The 22,639-nt window shown below is 42.7% G+C and overlaps 2 protein-coding genes across 8 annotated transcripts in view; one reads left to right on the top strand and one right to left on the bottom strand.

Annotated features, from left to right (window-relative positions):
- The first annotated feature begins 803 nt into the window (after positions 1–803).
- On the top strand, positions 804–4,753 carry LOC105563369 (putative pre-mRNA-splicing factor ATP-dependent RNA helicase DHX16). The gene is made up of 12 exons (XM_012014918.1): positions 804–1,253; positions 1,329–1,497; positions 1,582–1,826; positions 1,901–2,103; positions 2,188–2,483; positions 2,654–2,958; positions 3,019–3,176; positions 3,246–3,519; positions 3,602–4,037; positions 4,104–4,209; positions 4,281–4,457; positions 4,548–4,753. The coding sequence occupies exons 1-12, from the start codon at positions 1,091–1,093 to the stop codon at positions 4,677–4,679; spliced, it is 2,664 nt and encodes an 887-aa protein (XP_011870308.1). The 5' UTR covers positions 804–1,090; the 3' UTR covers positions 4,680–4,753.
- Positions 4,754–6,744: 1,991 nt separating this feature from the next.
- LOC105563368 (5-hydroxytryptamine receptor 2A-like) overlaps positions 6,745–22,639 on the bottom strand; it is a 122,132-nt gene continuing 106,237 nt past the window's right edge. For 6 of the 7 annotated variants that reach the window (XM_012014915.1, XM_012014912.1, XM_012014913.1 and 3 more), the window contains 6 exons: positions 19,717–19,850; positions 13,742–13,885; positions 12,144–12,299; positions 11,150–11,310; positions 10,778–10,858; positions 6,745–10,029 (listed from right to left, as the gene is read on the bottom strand). In XM_012014915.1, coding sequence (XP_011870305.1) covers positions 9,528–10,029; positions 10,778–10,858; positions 11,150–11,310; positions 12,144–12,299; positions 13,742–13,885; positions 19,717–19,850 — 1,178 coding nt within the window. In that variant the 3' untranslated portion in view covers positions 6,745–9,527. The remainder of the gene's footprint in view (positions 10,030–10,777; positions 10,859–11,149; positions 11,311–12,143; positions 12,300–13,741; positions 13,886–19,716; positions 19,851–22,639) is intronic. The other variant, XM_012014917.1, reaches the window with a different exon arrangement.

Raw genomic sequence — 22,639 nt, 5'->3', positions numbered from 1 at the left:
CAGAAATATTAAACGATTTCTCATAAACTAATAATCCGAGATAAGCCATTCTTATCTGGTTAGAAGCGCTGAAATCTTAGCTTTCCAACGAGACCAGGATCATCTTGCTACGATTTTTCTGTGCGAAGTTATTGACGATTATATCGACTCGCGTATACGCGGCGTCTCGCGCGGTCTCTGGCGTGGCGGTGTTTACTACCGAACACATGTGCCTCGTGGGTTTTAATCTTAGTTTTTTAGGGACGTAGTACGCCCGCGTACTACTTGCGTAAAATTCGCGCGGGCTTCTTTCATGAATGGTGCGCGCGCGCCGGATTTTTAAAACGCTGTAACTCGGCGAAAAATCGACGTAGCGACACGAACCAAAAACCAATCTTCTTCGTTTCGCATCCCGCAGCTGTCTACGTTGAGTATGTATGCTCTTATCATGAAACTGACGTACGACAATGGAATAAATAGTAAAATACTGAAATATAAATTATACAAATAATTGCTAAAAATTTTGCTAACAATAGAGTTATGTTAGACTGTATAGTAAGTATATTAAAATTATAGAAGTCGACTTCTACTTCAAATTATGCTATATTCGTCGCGACAAATCACCGTAGAAATTAACGATATGATTTGGCATACATTTTTGTTTTCCGTTACGAAAAATTAATAACACTTGTGTTACTGACATTTCATGCATGCAGTACGGAACACAACCAAGATTGGACACTGCATTACCCGCTTGAAAAATTATAGAACGAACACGTACCAAGTGGAGACTTTATCGGCAGTGCTTGAAAATGGATGTAGCTGAATAGTTCCAAAAATATGAATGGGCGTGAGGCGCTAGAACCAGTCGAGCGAAAACGGTATCAAGTAAACCGCCGGCGTGGCCGCTCTCAGGTTTCTCTCTGCAGCGACCGGTTACGCGTTACTCCAAGAATAAGATTTTAGCATTGTGAAAACGAATATTTTTTAATTACTTATCGCGCGAGTTGTGCGTCTACTTTTAGCTGTACGCGGTATCGCTCGCTGCATTAATTTTTCGCCCTGAAGCTCGGGGTAATAAGAAACGTGAATATAACCTACATCTCCCAAAATGAGCAAGTATAGGCGGGAAGAGACATCGAGCGAGGATACGGATAGCGAGGAGGAGCGTCGGAAGAAGGATATCAAGGAGAGAGACAGTTTTGCCAATCGTCTCAAGGAGAAAGATGAGAGCAAGAGGCGCAACGTCGCTATGCCGGCTGGTTCCGGAGCTGGTAAGTTGTCAGAAGAATATTTACAAACGTTGGGCACTCGAAGAGAAGCTACTTATCGCCTGTTATTACGCGCAGCCGAGGCGGCAAAGAGACTTAAAATTATGGAGACTGACACGAAAGACAAGCTGATACCAAAATTGAGGGTCGAGTCTCGCAGGAAATACTTGGAGAAACGTAAAGAGGACAAGGTCGCAGAGTTGGAGGCTGACATCCTCGACGACGAATATCTATTTGACGAAAACATGTAATTCCACGGATGAATCATGCGTATATAGAAATAATATCTTAAGGATACAACTGTCAATCTAAATACCGTTTTTCTATACAGTTTAACGGACAAAGAGAAGCAAGAGAGAGCCCATAAGAAGCAATTGTTGCACCTGGCGAAGGAGCATGAGAAAGCGAGGGAACTCGAGCGCATGCAGCGCTATCACATGCCTCTTGAGAAGGGTAAGACTGAACAAGAACTTGATACGACGACGGACAAGGAACCTCCGCAATCGGAGCAAAGCAAATGGGAATCTGATCAGATGTCGTCGGCTGTTTTTCGCTTTGGCGCTAAAGATAGGAAAGGTATATACTAAATTATTAAAGGTATATAATTGTTCCGTCTTCCTCTTGAGTAATTTTATAATCTTTTATCACAGCTCAACAAGAATATAATCTCCTCATGGAGGATGAGATGATAGAGTTTGTTCAAGTGCTGCACATGCCAGGACACAAGGATAAGAAACGGGAGGAAAGTCCACCCGCGCATGTTAAAAGTTTGCAGACGATACAGGAGACAAAGAAGAGTCTGCCTATTTATCCCTTTAGAAAGGATCTGATACGAGCCATTAGAGATCATCAGGTAAGTGGAAAGCGGATGTTGGAACCTAGAGTGTCAACCCGACGTGAGGATGCCGAGAACGTCACGTATTTGTATTATTTATAGGTTTTGATAATAGAAGGTGAGACGGGATCGGGGAAGACAACGCAGATCCCACAATACCTGTACGAATCTGGATTTGCGGACGACGGTAAGATTATCGGGTGCACGCAGCCGCGGCGAGTAGCGGCCATGTCGGTGGCTGCGAGGGTAGCCCACGAAATGGCTGTCAAGCTGGGCAACGAGGTCGGCTATGCCATTCGTTTCGAAGATTGCACGTCGCAACGTACCCGCATCAAATATATGACCGATGGTACGTTGCACCGGGAGTTCCTCAGCGAACCTGATCTAGCGTCGTACAGGTGCGTCTCTGTGTGCATTGCTGATAGAATTGAGAAGAAGTAATTAAGAAGAAAACGCGAACAATAAAACAATCACGAATAATCTTCAACATGAAAATTGTCTGCGCTGTATAGGCTTTAAATCATAACATATTGATAACTTGTTATAATTTTGTCGTTGCATATTTCAGCGTAATGATAATCGACGAGGCGCACGAACGTACTTTACATACCGACATATTATTCGGACTGGTGAAAGATATCGCGAGATTTCGTCCTGACCTGAAGCTACTGATATCGTCGGCTACACTGGATGCCACGAAGTTTAGTGAATTCTTCGACGAAGCTCCTATATTTAGGATACCGGGACGCCGTTTTCCTGTTGACATCTATTACACAAAAGCGCCGGAATCAGATTATATCGAGGCGTGTGTGGTCTCCATTATTCAAATTCACGTAACGCAGCCGTCGGGTGATATACTGGTATTCTTGACTGGTAAGTAGTAGAATGTCTAAAATGCTCTTGTGTGGCATGACAAAATGTATTTTTGTACAGGGCAAGAGGAAATCGAGACGTGTCAGGAAATGTTACAGGAGAGAGTGAGAAGACTGGGGAGTAAATTGGCAGAACTTTTGATTTTACCTGTTTACGCGAATCTACCGAGCGATATGCAGATAAAAATATTTCAACCGACTCCACCTGGGGCGAGAAAGGTGACATTTCCTCAGAGAATTTTTCGAAATCCCTCGTGTAAGGAATTTAAATCTTTATGTCTTTTCCAGGTTGTACTGGCGACTAATATAGCGGAGACTTCATTAACTATAGACAACATAGTGTACGTGATAGATCCTGGTTATGCGAAGCAGAATAATTTCAATCCACGCACTGGCATGGAGAGTTTAATAGTCGTGCCGATCAGCAAAGCGTCCGCGAATCAAAGAGCGGGACGCGCTGGAAGAGTAGCACCTGGAAAGTGCTTCCGTTTATACACAGCTTGGGCTTATCAGCATGAGCTTGAAGATAACACCGTGCCTGAGATTCAACGGATTAACTTGGGTAAGAATCAATGGTATCTTGATCAAATTACACGTATCTTCTTTAAGTTGAACTCGTTAAAACATTTCGATGACGTTTGTAGGTAACGCAGTACTTACTTTGAAAGCTCTCGGGATTGACGACTTGATGCACTTTGATTTTTTGGATCCTCCACCGCCCGAAACACTGATCTTGGCGATGGAACAGCTGTATGCATTGGGCGCGCTGAATCATCGCGGGGAATTGACAAAACTCGGACGTAGAATGGCTGAGTTCCCGCTGGACCCGATGATGGCGAAGATGCTGTTAGCCAGCGAAAAGTATCGCTGCTCGGAAGAGGTGGCTACTATCGCGGCTATGCTTTCGGTCAACGGCGCTATCTTTTATAGGCCGAAGGACAAAATTATACATGCGGATGCTGCGCGCAAGAATTTCCACGTACCCGGCGGTGATCATCTGACTCTTCTTAACGTGTACAATCAATGGGCACAGAGTGACTTCAGTACGCATTGGTGTTACGAGAATTTCATACAGCACAGGTATGTCGATACTGTGCACAATGTTAACAAATTTCACAAATACATTCGTTATGATTTATCTTTCAGATCCATGAAACGGGCGAGGGACGTTAGAGAACAGCTAGTAGGCCTGATGCAGCGTGTCGAGATGGAATTGGTCTCGGGAATTGCAGAAACAGTCAATATTAGAAAGGTACGTTAACATCGCAACCTGCTGATGTTAATGATTTCTTCACAAAATAATGGAAATATTTTTATATACAGGCTATTACAGCTGGTTATTTCTATCACGTTGCACGCTTGTCGAAGGGAGGTTGTTACAAGACCGCAAAGCATAATCAACAAGTCGCAATACATCCAAATAGCTCCCTATTCCAGGACCTTCCGCGTTGGCTTCTTTATCACGAACTTGTACTCACTACCAAGGAATTTATGCGCCAGGTATGCGAGCACAAAAGAGTTGATTTGTAAATTTAATTCATATAATTTAATTGTCTAAATAAATTCACTGGAATTAAAACATATGTGTAGGTGACTGAAATCGAGAGCAAATGGCTGCTCGAAGTGGCGCCTCATTATTACAAGCCTAAAGAAATAGAAGATTCAACGAACAAAAAGATGCCGAAAGTAGCGGGCAGATCACGACCAGATGGAACGAATTAAACATAATTGTGTACCGTCTTTCAACTGTGATATTAAATTATATTTTTGTAAAATATATACGTTTTTTTATATGCACATACATAAATGTAAAGAATTACCACTCACCTGAACTCAATTTTTTGTCACCACGTAGCGAACATTTTCTGAAAGATTTATAAATGCAACAAACCTGTCATACATGATGATTTGTTTATGTACATTTTATTAATGTTAAGTCATTTAGATATTTTTAATATTTAAAAAATATATATATATTCCATTATTTCGTTTCAATCGAGGTATTTTTCTCTCATTAGTTCAATCCATTTACTATTTCATGGTTCTAAAATTCAATTTTATTAAATAAAAGTTATATTACTCTTTGCGATTTTTATATAATGATTTGCTAAAAAAGTTATTTCTGAAACACCGTTTAGATTTGTAATTTGTACATACACGATAAGAAGACGAGGCACTACGCGATCAGTAAATGAAGCATATCCCAAGGATTGCATTTCTCAGTTTTAGTTGCAGTACATATTTGGACTGTCATATGCGACAGGGAAAGATGAAATACGCTATATTACCGTTCGTTGTGCGGAATCTTGTAATTGCATCGACGGATATTCCATAATAATTTTGATATCGCGCATTAACTCGTAATGCACAAACGATCCCGTGTGAAATAGGATACCGGCTTGCGGTATTGTTAATGCATTGCGGTATTGTTAATGCATATCACGCGCATATTATGCGTTTTTAGAGATAAATCTCAAACACACAGCATCCTGCAAATAATGCAAATGTCTAGTTCGATGTTTATATATTTTATATATCTAACGCTGAACGTATCTCATTTCTGTAAGAATAAAGATGATGTAAAAATTATAAATGAAAACTCTGGGAAGAAGCAAAATGTGAGATACAAAAAGTATGTGCCAATTCTTCTGACGTTATACTTAATGTCACTTGCACGGAAGTCGAAAAGATTCCTCACGAGTGACAAACCATAACTGAAAAAGTCGAATAAGTGGATAATGGAATGAGAAAAAAAGTGAGAAACGAAATTACTTGTGCGACAGTCCGTAATGGGACCGCGGGAAACTCGAGGCATCGATATCGCCGACACTGCAAACACAGCGAGAAGCCATTCAAGCAAGTTTCTCCAAACTTTTCCGTGATTTATTTCAGTTTATGATTGCAAAGACAAGTACACATGAAGCATCGTTGTAAATACATGGTCTCATTCGCGCTCTCTTCCAATCTCCCAATCTTTTCTATTGCTCTTTCTCTCGCTTCCGTCCTTCCGTCTTTCCCCTTCTGCTCGATGCTTCCGTAAGACTGCAAATGAACATACCTGGCGTTTATATCAACAAGTTATCGTCTGGATGATTGCGCGGTCTTATGGACTTAATTCACTGGATAATATTTATCTTGCCGACCACCATCCGCTTCATCCCGATGCTTCTCCGCGAACGCGCTCTCATCCGTACGTGCTTCGTAATTTCATTAACGTCTTCCTGTATCCCTTGCACGAGGCAATATTTGCGGGAAGGCAAACGATCGTTGATACGATTGTTTGTCGATTTACAAGCGTTACACGATCTACCCGGTATCCCGTTATTCACTGAACATTTTGCCACGTATTTCGCCGGAGCTTATTTCACATTTCACAAACGCAAATTGCTTCCGATCAATTTTGTTATGACACTTTGACAGAACGTTATTAATGAGCGTTAACCACATCAAACGTGTTTGTTCGGTACACCCAACGGCGCTATCGATCCTTTAACGTTATCAGAGCTTCCTGTTTTTCGACTGGTATTTAGATCTGCAAGATTAAACGCCTGCCTGGTAAAAATTTAGCCCTTCATAAACCCTCGCGGGTAAATTTAGTCCTCGTAAAAACAGTAAAAATAACCTGATATAAAAATCAAAATGTTTCTATATAAAGTAAAATAATCTTTGCTCTTTGTTTCTCGAGCTATCGATGCCGATGACTTTCCATCTTTCCTAGAAATTGCTGAAAATGTTCGGCAGACAACGCCTCACTTTTCTGCTTGGAGACTTACATAAAAAATGAACGTGAAGAAAACGTTATATTTTATTAGTCATGTCGTGTGAGTAAAACGACGACCAGTGACATAATTAGATAGCGCAAGCGTATCCGATATTGCCGTCATTTCAGCAACAATGGTCGTCAGAAATGAGAAGAATTTATCCACAAGTTTTAATTTAAGCAGTCTGAGTCGATAAAAACCATAATTAATTAGTAAATCTTCTTTTGTTAAATCTACATTTACGTTCAGTAATTGTTATATAGCATATGGTAGCAGTTACGTATAGCGAAAGAAAATTACCATGAATACACGAATAAAAGGTACATTCAAATATACTTTTTGTGTTCTTACTTATTATAAGTTTCCTAAGCGAGAAGAACGCGTCTATTTCACGTTATTTGGAATTGAGTGAAATAAAGTCTTGTCATTTCTGACGAAGAGAAAGCTATTGTCGCCGTTTATCACAATCTGCCTAATACATTATTATAATTAGTCTAAAACTATGTTTACTTCTAAGTAGCGAGCGCCTAGTGGCCCGTAAGTTGACGTAGAAACGAAATGAATGCACGTGCACTTTCGGCATTTCGAAGTAGACTTTACGAACGAAAAGTGTCGCTTTTCAATTCCTATTCATTTCAAATGCGAACGCAGATCTCGGTCAGTCGTTGCTCTGTAAATTAAACATCATTCGCCATGTTATGCAGTAATATTATAGTATTGGATGTTACCCTACTACTAAGTAAATTCAAAGGCTTACGTTTGGCTATAAGACGCAGAATTGAATGGCAAGGCTAAAGTTAAAAGTTACATCTCCAAATATCAGACGGGGGTAATTTATTGCGAAATCATTTTTCGATTCTAACATTGCATCCACGATGTAAGCTTAGATTGCGATATTTTACTGTGACGTGTCATGCTCTCCTCACTCTCAAAACGCTCATTAATTTATATTTGTCCCTTGTTAGTGATTATCGTCTATTTTACTTTGCGCTTGATTCGTGAAAATAAATCTGTAACATTCGTTAAAGGGAACGCTGCGAACCTTTCTATTCAATTCTGTTGCTTGTGTGGGATACCTTATTTAGTTTCTTTATTAAAAAACTCCGTACGAGAAAAGTTGCGCAAGCAAATCTTCATAAGGCGGCGAGAAATCTTTTGCGCTTGAGAAATTTCCCAAAGAGTACTTCTAACTTTCGAACCAAGTTGAAAAGCGTAAGACGTACCTAGTACGAGTCGAGCTTGAGGTTGCGTTCTTATTTAAACGTGGGAGTTTTATACGCGATCGCGACGGGTGTCCATCTCGCCGCGTACCTATTCGTTTCGTCGCGGTTTCAATTAATGTACACTCAGGCTTGTCATTACGTATCATTAAGTACGTCATCACGTACCCTGGAGACAAGCCAAGATTTAAAACTTTTATACATAGCTATTTTAACAGTAATGCTCGGAAGTATGATCGCTAAGCACTATCGCGCGCTTATACACAATACTGTACAATTATGATTCAGCGAGAGCATCCCTCGCGATTTTCTTTTCGCATTATCAGAGCACATCTCAAGGGATTTTCACTGGACGACAAAACACGAGACGTGTCTCTCTCTTTCTCTCTCTCTCTCTCTCTCTCTCTCTCTCTCTCTCTCTCTCTCTCTCTCTCTCTTTTTTTCTCTCTCTCTCTCATTCACTTCGGTTATGTCAACTATACATTATGTCTAAGTGCTACGGATGCTAAACCAAAACTTTTAACGGAGCCATCCACGCTTTCGTCCACATTTCCCTCGTTTAAATAAAATATTAGAGATTGTGAATTTTAAGCATCTATGTTACTTAGATACTCATATGGCTCTTTGCTTATACACATCATTTTTATATTATAATAATTGTAATAAAAAAATTTATAATCATACCTTAAATTTATTTATTTCTTGAGCGACAAGAGCTTTCATTGTCATATGTGTGTCGTCCAGTTTATGCGTTAAAATGTGCTCTGACTTCGATTCTGGTGAATTCAATAAAATTCATAAATTAAAGTATTCAGTGGTGGTGAAATATTTCCGCCCGCTTAAAAAAATCGCGAGCAATGTTGTACCATTGTCGTTCGTTTGATTTTTCGGTGATTTAAGGAAGCGTTTCGCAAAAATATTCTAAGGTGGAATCGTATCTCGTCGTTGTCGATTAACGTCAACTGTAATTGACGCCAATCGTGAGTTGAACTTCAATTGGATTCGTTTATGAGAACGAGTCGTGTGCGTTTATTAACAATATCTACGAGAGTAACGGCGCGCGGCTCGATTATTTGGAACAGCTGCAGAGGGAAGAAGCAGTATTGTGTTGGACGCTGTCCGTCATGTCTAGATGCTGGCAGAATTGATTTTGGTACAAGGATAGACGATTCGAACAATATATCCTAAAATCGATGAGAGTATTACATCGTTGATAAAAATGTAGAGAATATATTAAAAAGACAAGATAATAATTGCATCAGAAAATGAGACATTCTCAACTCAACCTTTTTGAGCGTCGTTTGAGAAAGTATTTAAAAATAAATGTAACATTAACAGTTGATTTTTCTTACTACCGCACCTAAAATCTCAGGTAACCGCGCAAGTGTATCCACTTAATATAACAATATTTAGAGTTGGGCATCCAGATATTACACAACACCGAGGAAAACGCTGGGTAGCAAGCGTTTGCAATACATACATACATACGTACGTATGTATTGCGTATAAATATATGTATATATATACAAGAGTTTCACGTATCCTCTTCATCCGGCCGCGCGCACGGAGCAAAGGAATTAAATCCACTGTCAGCGAAGTCCCCGCGTACCACCGCACAGCATCCTTTTGAATGCCTGCCGAAATTCCGGCGAGAACACAGTGTAAATTACGGGGTTGAGGGTGCTGTTGAAGTATCCGAGCCACAGGAACACACTGGACACGATCTCGGGTGGCTGGCAGATCCGGCATGTGGCTTGCAGCAGCGCGGTGAAGAAGAACGGTAGCCAGCAGGCGACGAAGGCACCCGTGATGATCGCCAGGGTCTTTGCCGCCTTACGCTCGCGCTTCGACTCGATCGTCTCGCGTGTGCGCTTCGTACACTTGACCACCGGCTGCTGCTGGCTCGTGCTGGTCGGATTCGTCAACGTCGTCGTCGTGGTGGTCGTCGTCGTCGTCGAGACCGCCGTCGGCGTCACCGTCGTCGACGGTGTGGCATTCGCGCCGTTGTACGACGACGACTTCTCCGGCGAGATGGACGAGTGGTCCGGCGTGGTTCTCGTGATGGTGAATGCCGTCGACTCCTCGCGCGGCCTACAACCAGATAAATCATAATTATGCTAGTCAAGAAAGGCAGAGAGAGAGAGAGAGAGAGAGAAGAGGAGAAAAGCTCATCCGTCGTCAACTCGTTATCGCGCGAATAATGACGGTGGCTGAGACACGACGTGGGGTCGGCGATATTAAGAATCTTTATGAAAGGCCGTCGAGAGAAGAGATCGTGCAGAGAAGCGATAGCTATATATATATATATATATATATATATATGTCGTATATTCATTTCTTGATAAATACCGGGATACGATATTTCTCGAATAGTTGCAGAAGATACATTAATTTATAGCTTAATATACTCCTTAGCTAGAGAATATAAGGGAATTAGAATTAATTATTATATTAATAATTATTAAAATTGATGCGAGAAGAGAGAAAATAATATATGAAATTTGGTCTGTGAGCTCGCGCTGTTTTTGACGATCTTTGAGGCAAGATAAATAAACAGAGAAATTATTTTCCTTTTAATAGAAATCTAAAGAGATGGCAAAAAATGCAAGATTAATTATACTTATTCCAATGTAAACAATCATATCCGTGTTGTTTCGGAGCAATGCTAAGCAAATACTTGTATAATATTAGTGCTACTTTAATGAAGAAATAATTTACGGCAGATTAATGCCTATCAAACACAATTTATTGTAAAGGCGATAAAGCTCAAAAGATATACAACTATTAAGCAGTAATAAGGTTCTTTTTACGACAGAACAGTCAACAGGTAAATTCATACCTTTGTTCTCGTGGCCTGCACTGGTCATTGAGATAAAAATTCTTAGAGCATGCTAAGCCGCTTGAGATAAAATACTGCGTGCTATAAAAATATTTATTTACAAGTTAAACGATGAACCCTATAAAGAATATATTCTTGCCAAGACATAGGGGAGCAAACTAAATCTCGTGAAGGATTTACGCCATTTTCTCAGCAGCTCGACTGCTGAGATTTATTCACGTGGCTTAGCGCGTTGTTACTCCCCGAGCCCTTCGAGTTTATTGCAACTACAAAAGGTGACACGTTCGATTACACGTTTGAGATTTAGGTGGGGATTCTGACGTTGTGACAAAGAGATACCAGGAAGGAGAAGCAAAAAAAATAGGCCACAACCTTCTCGTGACGAGCCTGAGGATGCCCCTTCGTTCGCGCGGCGGCTGAAGGATGGTGCCGGGCCTCTTCCTGATCCTCTTTCGCGCCGCTTGGAATATCCTCCAGTACAGGAATAAAATAACTAGCAGCGGAACATAAAACGTCGCGCAAGTTGCGAAGATCTGTAAGATAATTTAAATATTTATTATACATCTACTCTTTTTTTTTCAATAATATACACGAAGTTCCTCCCCCGTAATACATCACTTGCACATAAAAAAATTCTACTTTATTGTTAGATCTAGGTGAGTTCATCCCGCGAGAAGAGAGAAAATGTAAATTTATCCCCATTATAAGATACTGTATCCCAGATAGCACACATAGTTCTATGAATAATCTTCTCGAGTGCAAATATTTTTAATTTCAGAATACTCCAATCGAATATTCTATAGATATATATAGATTATTACAATTAGAAATCGTATATTCCTAACAAAGAAGAACGTTCTTAGAATATTCGTCGAGAATGTCTTTGGAGTATTTGTTCGGAATAATTTTTGAATATTCATCGAGTTTATGCATTGCACATTGTTTATTGTGTAATACACTTATCTCATGTAAAAGGCAGTGAAACCAGTGATCATATATAACCGACACGCTATATTCGATAGATTATTCTATTCGCATTCGAAAAAGATTTATAGTCGCCGGTCGAATGTACGCACGAACATAAAATAAATATATTAGAATAGCCGATGGAATTTTCCAAATATTATTGAAGAATATCTCAAAATTGTTCATAGAAGTGTCTCGTGCTATCTGGGATCTGACATTTCCATTATAATTTCCGCAAGGCAAAATTCTATCTGTAACGCGATCTAGGAGCGACTCAATATTCCGCGTAACGTTCCTCAAAGTGTTAACACTTTCTCAATTCCACCGAATAGACGAGCGCAATTCCCAGTCGCGAATATTAATCGAGTATTTCCGCTCGCAATTCGCCGGAAGTACTCACCTGATATGCAGAATCCTGCGACACGAGACACGTCCCTTGGGCTATGCGGACCAAATAATCAGGATCCTTCCAGCCGAACTGAGGCGCTAATGAGATTCCTAAGGATACCACCCACACGGTGACGATCAGGATGCCGATTCTTCTCGGATTCCTCGCCTTGAAATAGAAGGGGCGCGTTAATGGTGCGCTCCGTCATTTCAACGTTTCAACACTAACTATAACTAAACGACTAGCGTTTACTCTTTCCTGCGTTTCAATGGCTTGACTCTTAGCATGTACGCCGTTTAAATATTTACGACACAATTTCCATATATTTTTCGTGCACAGTTGGTGATGCAAGTTAACTCTAAAATTAGAATAAAGTGCTTTACTGGCCTAATAAATTTTCTACTTCCCGCAAAGCCCCGTACATTACTAAGAACACTGTCTTGTATCAGTAAATTAAACTTTTAATTAGATTGGCTCGTAAACCTAGTTCTTTTTTTTTCGAGAGGCGGAGAGAGAAAGGGAGCACACATATTATTCCGCTCGTTTGAGAAAATTGCGGTGCCTGCTTTATCTGCGTATCTTCGCGGCGGATACACGACTCAAGCCAATTCATCGCGCGCTCCATTATTTGTAAGATAATTGACTCGCCAGTTTAGGAAACCGATATGCTCTTTCCATCAGTTAGGAAATGCAAGTTAGCCGTTAAATTCGAGCCGGGCTGGCTGATCGTTACGCAGCTTATCGAGCTTTAAGCTAATTCCGAACTAACCCCGAGCCATTCATAGGGGAGATGCACTGGGTGCATGCCGAGAGTATTACATAACATATTCGTCTCATATCGGTCAGACATATTTATGGACGGTAAGTCCTGGTCGTTTCGCTTTACGGCCTTATCCTTTTTCATACTTCATGAGCGGCGTTCCCTGTAATACTCCCTGTAAATGCTCGTTACATCGGCGTGCGCGCACGAGAGAGCGGAATTTGCCTTCGCCCAATTTTCGACGAAAATTTATGAACGATTTCACGACCTCATTTCGTAGCGAATGTATAGATTCGCGCGAGTACACTGAAATATCTGTCTCGCGGACTTGAAACACCGGGAAAGACTCGGACTTTTATTACACTTTCGGCAGATAGGTGGATAAAACGAACGATGCCCGCGTTCGAGCTTTAAACCGAAAGCGCGAGTTAAAAATGCACGAGGGCTCCAGAAAAGGAGGAGAAGATTAAATCTCCGCGGGTAAATATAAAATGCGCGTAAATCTGCGGGAAGGGAGAATTAGCGAGCGGCGGAGAAATTTCCCGCGACGCCGCGTTTTCGCGCGCCGGATTCTATTCAGATTCTATGCATGTCATTCGCGAATTGATAAAATCGCGAATTGCATTTCCACGCGTCACAGCGATCTTGTGGGATTCAAAGAGATCCGCGGGACGATATGCAGCCCCGTCCGCGTCGCGATCTCGATCGCGTCAACCCCCGCGCGGCGCGGCGCGGCGCGGCGTGGCGAGTGGCGGTGTCAACGGCAGCGGATAACAAAGACCGTATCGTTCGCGTCGTATCCCGGACAATTTCCGACTTCCTCTCGATAACCGCAACGGCGTTAATTAACCTGTATATAATTGATATCGGTGACTGCCCAATATCTGTCGACCGCGATAGCCACCAGATGCAATATCGAGGCTGTGCAGCACAGAACGTCGCTGCTGGTCCACATGTCGCAGAGCTCCGGACCGAGTGACCACGCCGAGTTTATCTGCAATAAACAGAATTATCTATGAGAGAGCGTGAGCTTAGCGCGTCGTGCGCGGGCACGAGCGAGAAATCGATTCGGCCGCGGGAATCGCGAGCCCCTCGCCGTCTATTGTCTCGGGATAAGCGCGCTGATAAATGGACATTTGTTCCTTTCCGCTTATTACCGCGATACCATAAAAGTAATACCAGCATATTTTTCCAAAGCCGAAGATATAACCGAGTAGAGGGGTATACTTAAAGTCGCCAGTGATGAATAAAAATTGAGATAAATCTTCTTCTTGATCCAACTGGCAATACAATCAATTAAATGTTACATTGGTACGACGTTTCGACCCAAGTATCAGGGGCTCTATTCTTGAAATAGTTACGTATACGTAAGTAACAAGTTGCGAATAATCAATGGAAAATCCTTAGAACAGTATTCTTGACAGTCGTAAAGTGCAACGTATACGCAATTTTTCGTGTACCATGCAACGAATGGCCCATACCATACGTTTCGAGGGAAAAGTATACGTTTCAATGGTCTCAGTGAAGTGAAAAAGTTATTAAAGCAAATATAAAAATATTGGATCGTAACCATCGTAAAAAAAGATATAATTAAAAAAATGGATTTAGGAGATATTACATGCTTACACTTTTAAAGATGCGCATTTTTACCGTTCGAATTGTACGTATACGTAAAATAGCGAACAAGTTCGAGAATAGAGTCCTGGTCCTTATCAAGTAACAGAACTCGTGCATAGATGCTCGCGGAGCATAAATTATAGCAGACTCACAAGTCATTGTCAACGCAGGAAATCGTCAGGAAAATTATTATGACCTAACCCTAGTGGAAATTTCTATAAATAACTAGAAAAATTTACTTGAAATAGAAATTTGTAGAAATTTTTATATCTTCGTTAAAACATCTTTTTTTTGTAAATATCTACAATATCTACGAAATATTACAACAAATTACAATGTTCTGAAATCAAAAAATTATTGCAAGTGGTATTTCAAGAAAATGTACAATTTCGTAAAAATTGGTACAAAACTTTGCTAGTTTTAAACATTTGAGAAACGACAAAGTCTATTAAAGCATCTGCTTACTTGTAGAATATTACAAAAATTAACAAAAGTGTTCCAATTCTAGCGTTTTTATATTGATTTTTATAACTCTTTTTAAACGTACGTAAAATTTTGTAGATTCTGGCAGTTATATTTTATACTTTTGTAGAATTTTGTAGAATTATTTCCGGCAGGGAAGTGAGCACGTTCGCGCGTTATAGAGGTCCGAGTTGAACCTGCGTTGACAATGACTTGTGAGTCTGCTATAATTTATGCTCCGCGAACATTTATGCACGAGTTCTATTACTAGACAAGGACCTGATACTTGGGTCGAAACGTCGTACCAATGCAACATTTAATTAATTATATTGCCAGTTGGACCAACAAGAAGTTGTATTTCAACTTTCAATAAATAAAGATATAACGTCGGCTCTTACATAATAAAAAATCTTTCTTTAATAATTAAGCTGCTCAAACCCGAGTTTAATTTCACCCTTTCATCGGTGTAGATCGCATATCGAACTTTCCGCTGTAATTGCTCTCCAAATTGTTTCGCTTGGTCTATCGCGATATTTTTACGATATTTGCGCAAGAAGCAATTTTTGCCCATTTTTATGTAACGAATCAAATCTCGTCTCAGGTAAACGGAATTTATTTTTATTCGCTTCAAGTATGTGTTGCGTTCGGTTTGATTAGTATGTTAAGAATTGCACATAGTTTCGGGCGACAGTTTTCCACGCAGTAGGGAGCACGAGAAAATACGGATTGAGGGTCGAAAGGGAAAACATCGCAGCCGAGCGAAGTGGTCGACGGAAGGACAACGGAGAGCACAGGAAGGGAGGCGATAAGAGCGATGTTGTAGAAGAGCTGGCGAGAGAAAGAGAGAGAGAGAGAGAGAACAAGAGAGCGGAGAAGTGAACTGATGCATGCCTGCTTAAAAGTCCATTCATGGTATTGGAATCTATCTTCGAAAGCCAATCGTCCCTTGTCCTCCTTTCAGCACAGCGGCCCCTTCTCGCCCATAGACATCCGTTCCTTTATACTTTGAGATTAGAACATTCCGGAAGTTGATGAGTCGCATCCATCTTCCGGAAATATAAACACCTCTCAAAAGTAGCATACGGAAGTCGATGGAGGGGCAGTTTTAACGTCGAGGATCGTTCGAGATTCTCGCGACAAGGGGCCGCGCGATCTATCATGTGTGAAATTGTTAATTGTACGCAAGACATTTCTGTGTCGTATATACGCATATTCGTATTAAACTTGCCCCGCGAGCTGAAATGCCCGGCGACTTTTGAGACAGATCGCGCGATCGATTAAAATACAGGGAGATTATCTGTGCGTCGGGGTCGATTATCGGCAATGCTGGCGCGCACGGAGCATCAAAGCAAAGCCCCTTCTTAACAATTCTTCTCGTATCGGGCATCTTCTAAAGTCTCCAAAGGGTTTAATCAAGCGTCGCGTGTACACGCGCAGTTAATGAAGTCGTTCGCGTGCACGTTTCTGGCGTCCGCCGATAAACGCCGGGCGAAAGAGGCGGTTGTAAAGCGGACATCCATCAAATGTTCGGATTAAACGGCAGACGTATAAATTTCTATGTGTCCGTGTTAAGAGGATGGATGCGCGCGTCCCGCCGATCTAGCGCACAGCGGTAAAAATCGCTAATGCGTCTGCCCGTTGGCTGAACGGCGGATGAAATAGAATTGCGCCGCGTTAACGATAACGCGGAAAAGATATATCGATATACGCGGGCGAGGAGGCGGACTTAAAGAACGGGACGGGAAGAGAGAAAGTTATTTTACGCTGCAGAGACGTCTGTGAAAAACGAGAAGGATGACTCGCAGGTGCGTGTCGTAAAATGTAGCGAGAGTGTGGAAATATGATATGAGGGAAAAGTAGGAAAATATGATATGAGAAAGAAAGGAAGAGAGAGGAGAGGGGGGGGGGAGGAGGAATTCGCGGGAGATGCGTGGAGGAGCACGCATTATACTCGGGGAAACAAGGTATCTGGCGTAGACGCGAGAAGCTGCGTTAAGAAAACGAGGGATCTAAATAAGGATATACATCGGAAAGATTCCACGCTAGGCGAGAAGGCCGCTAATGCGCATAATCACGCTAAATGGATATAGTCCAGAGTGCAGAGAGAGAGAGAGAGAGAGGGGGGGGGAGGAGAGGGAGAGAATCAGAATCATTATTTATTACACGCTCTGGGGCAAGTCTCCTAAAGCGCGAGAGCAAAACTTACTATAGAAAGTATAGCTGTGAGTGAGAACGCAATTTATAAAAATATATAAAAATATGTGAATATATAGAGTATAAAGGTGTAAGAATATGGTATCATATAAAATAGGGTTTTTGGAACAGAGAAATTGAAATTACCTAACACGATGAGCAGGATGACATTTCGCATGACAATCCAATAGACAAATAACAAAGATATTTGATAACCTAATACTAAAATGCCCTAACACTTGTTTGCCATTACCATACTGTCCCAGATCGCAGGTGCTCTAGTAGCTTACGCCTAAATTCTCCAAAAAAAAAGAGAAAGAGAGAGAGAGGGGGGGGGGGGGCGAGGAAATATTTTCACGTGGATCGCGATTGTAGTGAAATTCGTATCATTAGCGCGTATTTCTGCGTATAATCGTGACGCTTATCAATCCCGCTGTATTTCAAACGCGCGAACGTGCTTAAAAACGGATCGTATTTGAAGATACGGAGGGACGGCCGCGCTCGGACGTATTATCTCCCGCGGTAATCCTCCCCGCTGAAATCTCCGTTAATTAAATAGCGCGCGAAGCGCCTCGGTAATTAACGCTTATGTTATTCCTATTATGTTGCCGTTTCTGCTTACTTACTTACCGCCGTTTATTAAGTATAAATGCACGGCGATGGCGCGCGGCAAACTTCCCCCGGGGCTCGAATCGAAAGCTAATCATTCGTATGTACACACGCTATATCGCTTGTTATCTCTGTATACTCGCGCGTTAATTGTTGAATATGTATATGTGTAACAGCGTTCACCCGTCGTTCGCGTTTGCGCCGGGCACACACCGAAAAAGATATCTCGGCGTAGGAAACTGCCTCGGCTTTTAAAGATCGCGGTCGTGACATTAAAGTCCTCTTTGGAGATTGTGGCATTTATCAAATGCCACGATCGAGATAAAATTCTAATAAAATACGCGCATTAAAATTCCACGTGTATTCTCCTCGAAATCCCGATACATAATATTAAGCATTTAATTACGCGACGTGTCATTTATGACAAAGTGAACGTTACTGCAAATTATCCCGCCGTAATTACTGCACGTAGTCGATTGCGAATTCTGCCGTAATTTTCGCGAATCAAAGTCTCGCGTGTTAATAAATTATTGTTAAATTCTTCCCCGTAATTCGTATTTTCTGCAATTCTCTTCATTACTGAAATTCTCCGGGAAAATTTGCGAAACTCCAAAACAAATTGCTGCAGCTGATGCATTGCGCTTTCTCAGGATATTTTGCCGTCGTCACGGCGAACGTAAGATGCAATTAACGAACTTGCCAAGTTTGTTAAAAGAATTCAACGTTTAAGTGCTGAATTTTCGGGAAATACGCGCGTCCGCCTTCTATCGCACGGATTTTTCCCTCAAGCGAGGGACGATGTCGTAAAGAAACGCGGAAGAAACGAGCGGTGAATACGCGCGGTTTTTTTTACGGACGTTATAAACTTGTGAATGGCTGCAACGGACCATAGGTTAATGTTTAACAATGAAAGTGTAATGCGCGGAAAGAGAATGATACTTCTACGTGCGAAGGGAATGGCTGGCAGCTTGTCTGTTCCACACTAAAAGAACTCGCAAAATTTTTATTTCGCGAATTTACGCCGCGATAAAACGCGGTAAAATTAATGCACACGCGTGTCCTCCTCGATACACGTGCCAAAACGTACTTCATTCACGATGAAGCTAATTGTTTAATCTAATGTTGAAGGTAACGCTGTCGGCTCACTCGTACTAAAGGTTACAATTCAATTTAATATTTTATTACAATTTTACCGTAATTTTACAGGCGTCGGGTGCAGATTTCGTATTACGGAATTCTCGAGTTAGACCATTCCTGCACCGAATTCGCATCGACGTCGCCAACAGACGGATGTCGCGACAAGTTGCATATTTTGTTGTATCCAAACGCAAAAACTTTACGATCGCGGGCGTTTTCTTGTCGAGCAATCGAGGGGTAAACCGCCGAGGACATTGTAATGTACAGATTTGCTGTATTACTGGACATTACTGCGTATTACTAAGCATTTTTTGGGCATTAGTTTTATTGGACATTAGGCCTTGCAGGGGCATTTATCAAGATAAAGTAAGACGAAATAAAATGAAACAAGATAAGATAAACGACGTCAGTGTTTTCTTGACCATATCTGGCAGTTTTTATAATAGAGAAAATTTATTATTACGCGAGAAATATTATCCCAGCCAGGGTAACATTTTGCCTAATAAGATAAAGTAATGTCCACTCGCTTTTTGGGTTCGGCAGTTTGACGATTAATTTACAAATTCAATAAAAAGTTTCACACTGAACATTTCCGCGCGAATACCCGCGTTTGGCTCGCACTGGCCTTCTTCCCGACGCCAATTTAAAACAAGCTAGCAAAATAAAGTAATGCCCACCGGGCATTAGTAGGCATTGGTGTACATGATTTTGGTCAGCGGTTTACCCCTTGCGGGCACCCGATATCATCCGCCAACTGATTGCACGATAGTAACTCGCAGTCTTAATACAATGTGATAAGTTACGTACCTCGTAAACAGCTCCGAGAGGCATAACGAGGCAGGCGACCATAAGATCCGCGACAGCCAAACTGACAATTAAGTAATTTGCTACGGACTGCAGGTTTCGCTCTAACAGGATAGCCGCTATCACGAACAGATTCCCTGTAACAAAAAACGTGTATCGCCGTGAGTGTTTAATAGTCGCATAGGCGCAATGATATTATTTCGCTCGCGTCGGATGTGGAATTATTATGTGAAAATAATATGTATTTTTTTATGGCGAAAAAATACAAGAACTTACACAAAGAGTTACACTGTTTTACAGTTCGATAAATATATTCACTCGGACTTGTCAAATTTTAAACATTTATCGTGTAATATCACTCGATTACTGATGGATTTACAATATAAATTCAAATGCACGAAATATAGGATACTTTTTTAAAAAAAACTCCCACGTTTGTATAACACGTTCACTTTGGACGCGCAAAATAGAAATATTTCAAATGTATTGTTTTCATTATGTTCTATCATGTTATTTTATTCTAAACTTATATCGAGGGTGAATTATCACTGTAATAAAACGTCGTATCGAGGGGATGACGCTTGATGTAATAATAATGTTGGAAAAGATTTTAAATAAGATTATTCAACTTACTGTTAGTTTAACACAATCTTAGTTTAATTCGCGTCTGTCTCCTTCTAAAGTAACAGTTGAAAGGAGACAAAGAACGAATTAAGCTAAGCTTAAATTTACACAACGTCGGTGAATCCGGGCCTTGACGTACTGTACTTTGTATGGAAATCTCAACTTTCATGTCGTACTTTCGGCTCACACTACGCGCTGCAAGAAAACCGAAGGCCCCCCCCCCCCCAACAATGATTCCAATAACTCATCTGTTGGAAAGCTTTCAAAGGAAAGACCGATCGCAGGGCCGGATTGAACGTGCACTCGTATAGCGGCGAATAAAAGAAATGTATTTTTCACACGTACAAATTTCAGCGACCGTCCCGAGAGGGAAACGACACGTCCGGCGCGGAGCGCGACCCTGGAGCGACTGACTCGTTCGAGAATAACCGATACGTACTTTTCGACGTGAAAAACAAATTCCCGGAATTGTTTATTACCTGCGTAGGAACGTCGGTTACTTCTGTGTTGTTTAGAAAAAACGCGTGACGCCGCGCCGCCGGAATACGAGCTTGCCGCCAGTCGCGTCGCGTAGGCGCGCGAAGTTAGTCGCGTCACGTGACCGGCGCGTGGCATTCGCCGGCAAATTCACGCGAGTGAGTCGGTGGCGTCGGTGCGTGACGTGGCCGCGATCGCTCCCGCGTTTTCGCGTTCGTTCGCCCGTCTCGGGCGAGTCTCGCGTACGAACGAGTGTCGGATGTGCCGAGCGTAGCCGCGAGGAGTGTAACGCCGTAGTCAATCGACTCGCCGGACCGCGATTGAACGCGTCTTTCGGTTCGCGACCGACCGGCGGCCGTGCCGCTTCGCGCCCCGTCAGCCCCCGTTCGCCTGTCCGTTTCGCGGGCTCGCGCGACGAACGCCGCGAGTGTCATTTTCGACGTTCAGGGACGCCGCGGGACTTCGGGACGATCGAGGAGCGTCGCGGGATCGCCGCCGCGACGCACCGGCCCCGGGGCCGGCGATCGCGCTCGTTCCTTCGCGTCGTTCGCGCGATAGCCGCCATGTTGGCGCGTTCCTTCTCGAATCTTGTTCGCGCCGGGCGCGACAGTGCCGCGAATTCGGGAGTGCAATGAGTGAGTCTAGCGTTCGTGCCGACAATGGGCGAGATCTAGCGTTGGTCGCTCCGCTCGCTCGACCCGATATCGTTCGCTCTCCGTCGTGTCGAAGTAGCGCGCGCGCGCTTTTTCCCGCTCTTTCCCGCGTTTCGCGCCATTATCCGCGAGGGGGGGGGGACGGCAGTGCACACAGACAGGCGGGAATGCCGGGACGTTTCTATAACGTATTCTATAATTATGGAAATGTCGAGACATTTCTGCCCGCCCGTTGACGTCGCGCGCCGAGGAAGCGTCGAGGGATCGCCGTCGCGACGAGTCGAGCGGCGATCGCGCCCGTTTTCGCGCCATTCGCGAGACGCCATGTTGGCGCGTTCCGTCCCGGATCTTCGCGTCGGGCTGCGACGAGTGCCGCGGATTCGGGAGTGAATCTATCTTCATCGTCGCTCGATCCGATATCGATCGCTCTCTGTCGCGTCGAAGTAGCGCGCGCGCGCGCTATGTAACTTACCGTGTTTTGCACCGTTGCCCGCGAGTGTGAGTGTACGTCGCGCGTCGAGGAAGCGGCCGAGGAGCGTCGAGGGAATCGCCGTAATCAGCCGTAATGGATCAATCGAGAGAGGCGAGAGCGGTCGTCGGCGTTCGGGTGAGTGATTATCCGCCGACTATTACCATATCATTCCCCTTGTGCCGATACCGCGAACGTATGCGCGGCTCGATAAGTTTCGGAAATTCACAATCGGGACGGCCGCAATTGACAATTTCTCACGCTTCTCCCGTTTTTCGCGACGATTTCTCGGCAATTTTCCGCGCGAATTTTCAAAGAGCGGAAACCCGCACGTCCATCGCTTTCGGCGCAGGAGGAATATCGCTTGTCGCTTGGATTCTGTTGCGTAATTTCTCTCGTCGCGCGCGGTGTCCCTTTTGCGCGAGTGATATTTTTCTCCGTCGGCTTCGAACACGGCCGGACGCAATTGACAAATAAAATTCCTACGAGCCTTCGCTGCTATATAAATTTCTGAGGCGCAGCAAACTGTTTGCTGTCGTACCTAATACAATCGGCACGGTAGCGAAATATTCAGTTATCAGAACTGAATATTAGGGTCCAAATTTTACTACTGAAATTTAGTCGCCGCGTGCAGTTTTCAGCTACATTTTTCTTTCCGCGCAGAAAATGAAAAACCAGGCGTGAGAGGAGAGTCGGAAAGCGG

Source organism: Vollenhovia emeryi, unplaced genomic scaffold (assembly GCF_000949405.1).
Source record: "Vollenhovia emeryi isolate VEMERY1.0 unplaced genomic scaffold, V.emery_V1.0 DF939177.1, whole genome shotgun sequence".
NCBI lineage: Eukaryota > Metazoa > Arthropoda > Insecta > Hymenoptera > Formicidae > Vollenhovia > Vollenhovia emeryi.
This window is presented reverse-complemented; position numbering and strand designations above follow the sequence as displayed.

What these genes read in the sequence shown, in the direction of transcription:
- LOC105563369 (XM_012014918.1), top strand. Translation starts at nt 1,091, where the DNA reads ATGAGCAAGTATAGGCGGGAAGAGACATCGAGCGAGGATACGGATAGC. An exon ending in TGGCGCTAAAGATAGGAAAG is followed by an intron (nt 1,827 to 1,900) that starts GTATATACTAAA and finishes CTTTTATCACAG; the next exon opens with CTCAACAAGAATATAATCTC. An exon ending in GAGCCATTAGAGATCATCAG is followed by an intron (nt 2,104 to 2,187) that starts GTAAGTGGAAAG and finishes TATTATTTATAG; the next exon opens with GTTTTGATAATAGAAGGTGA.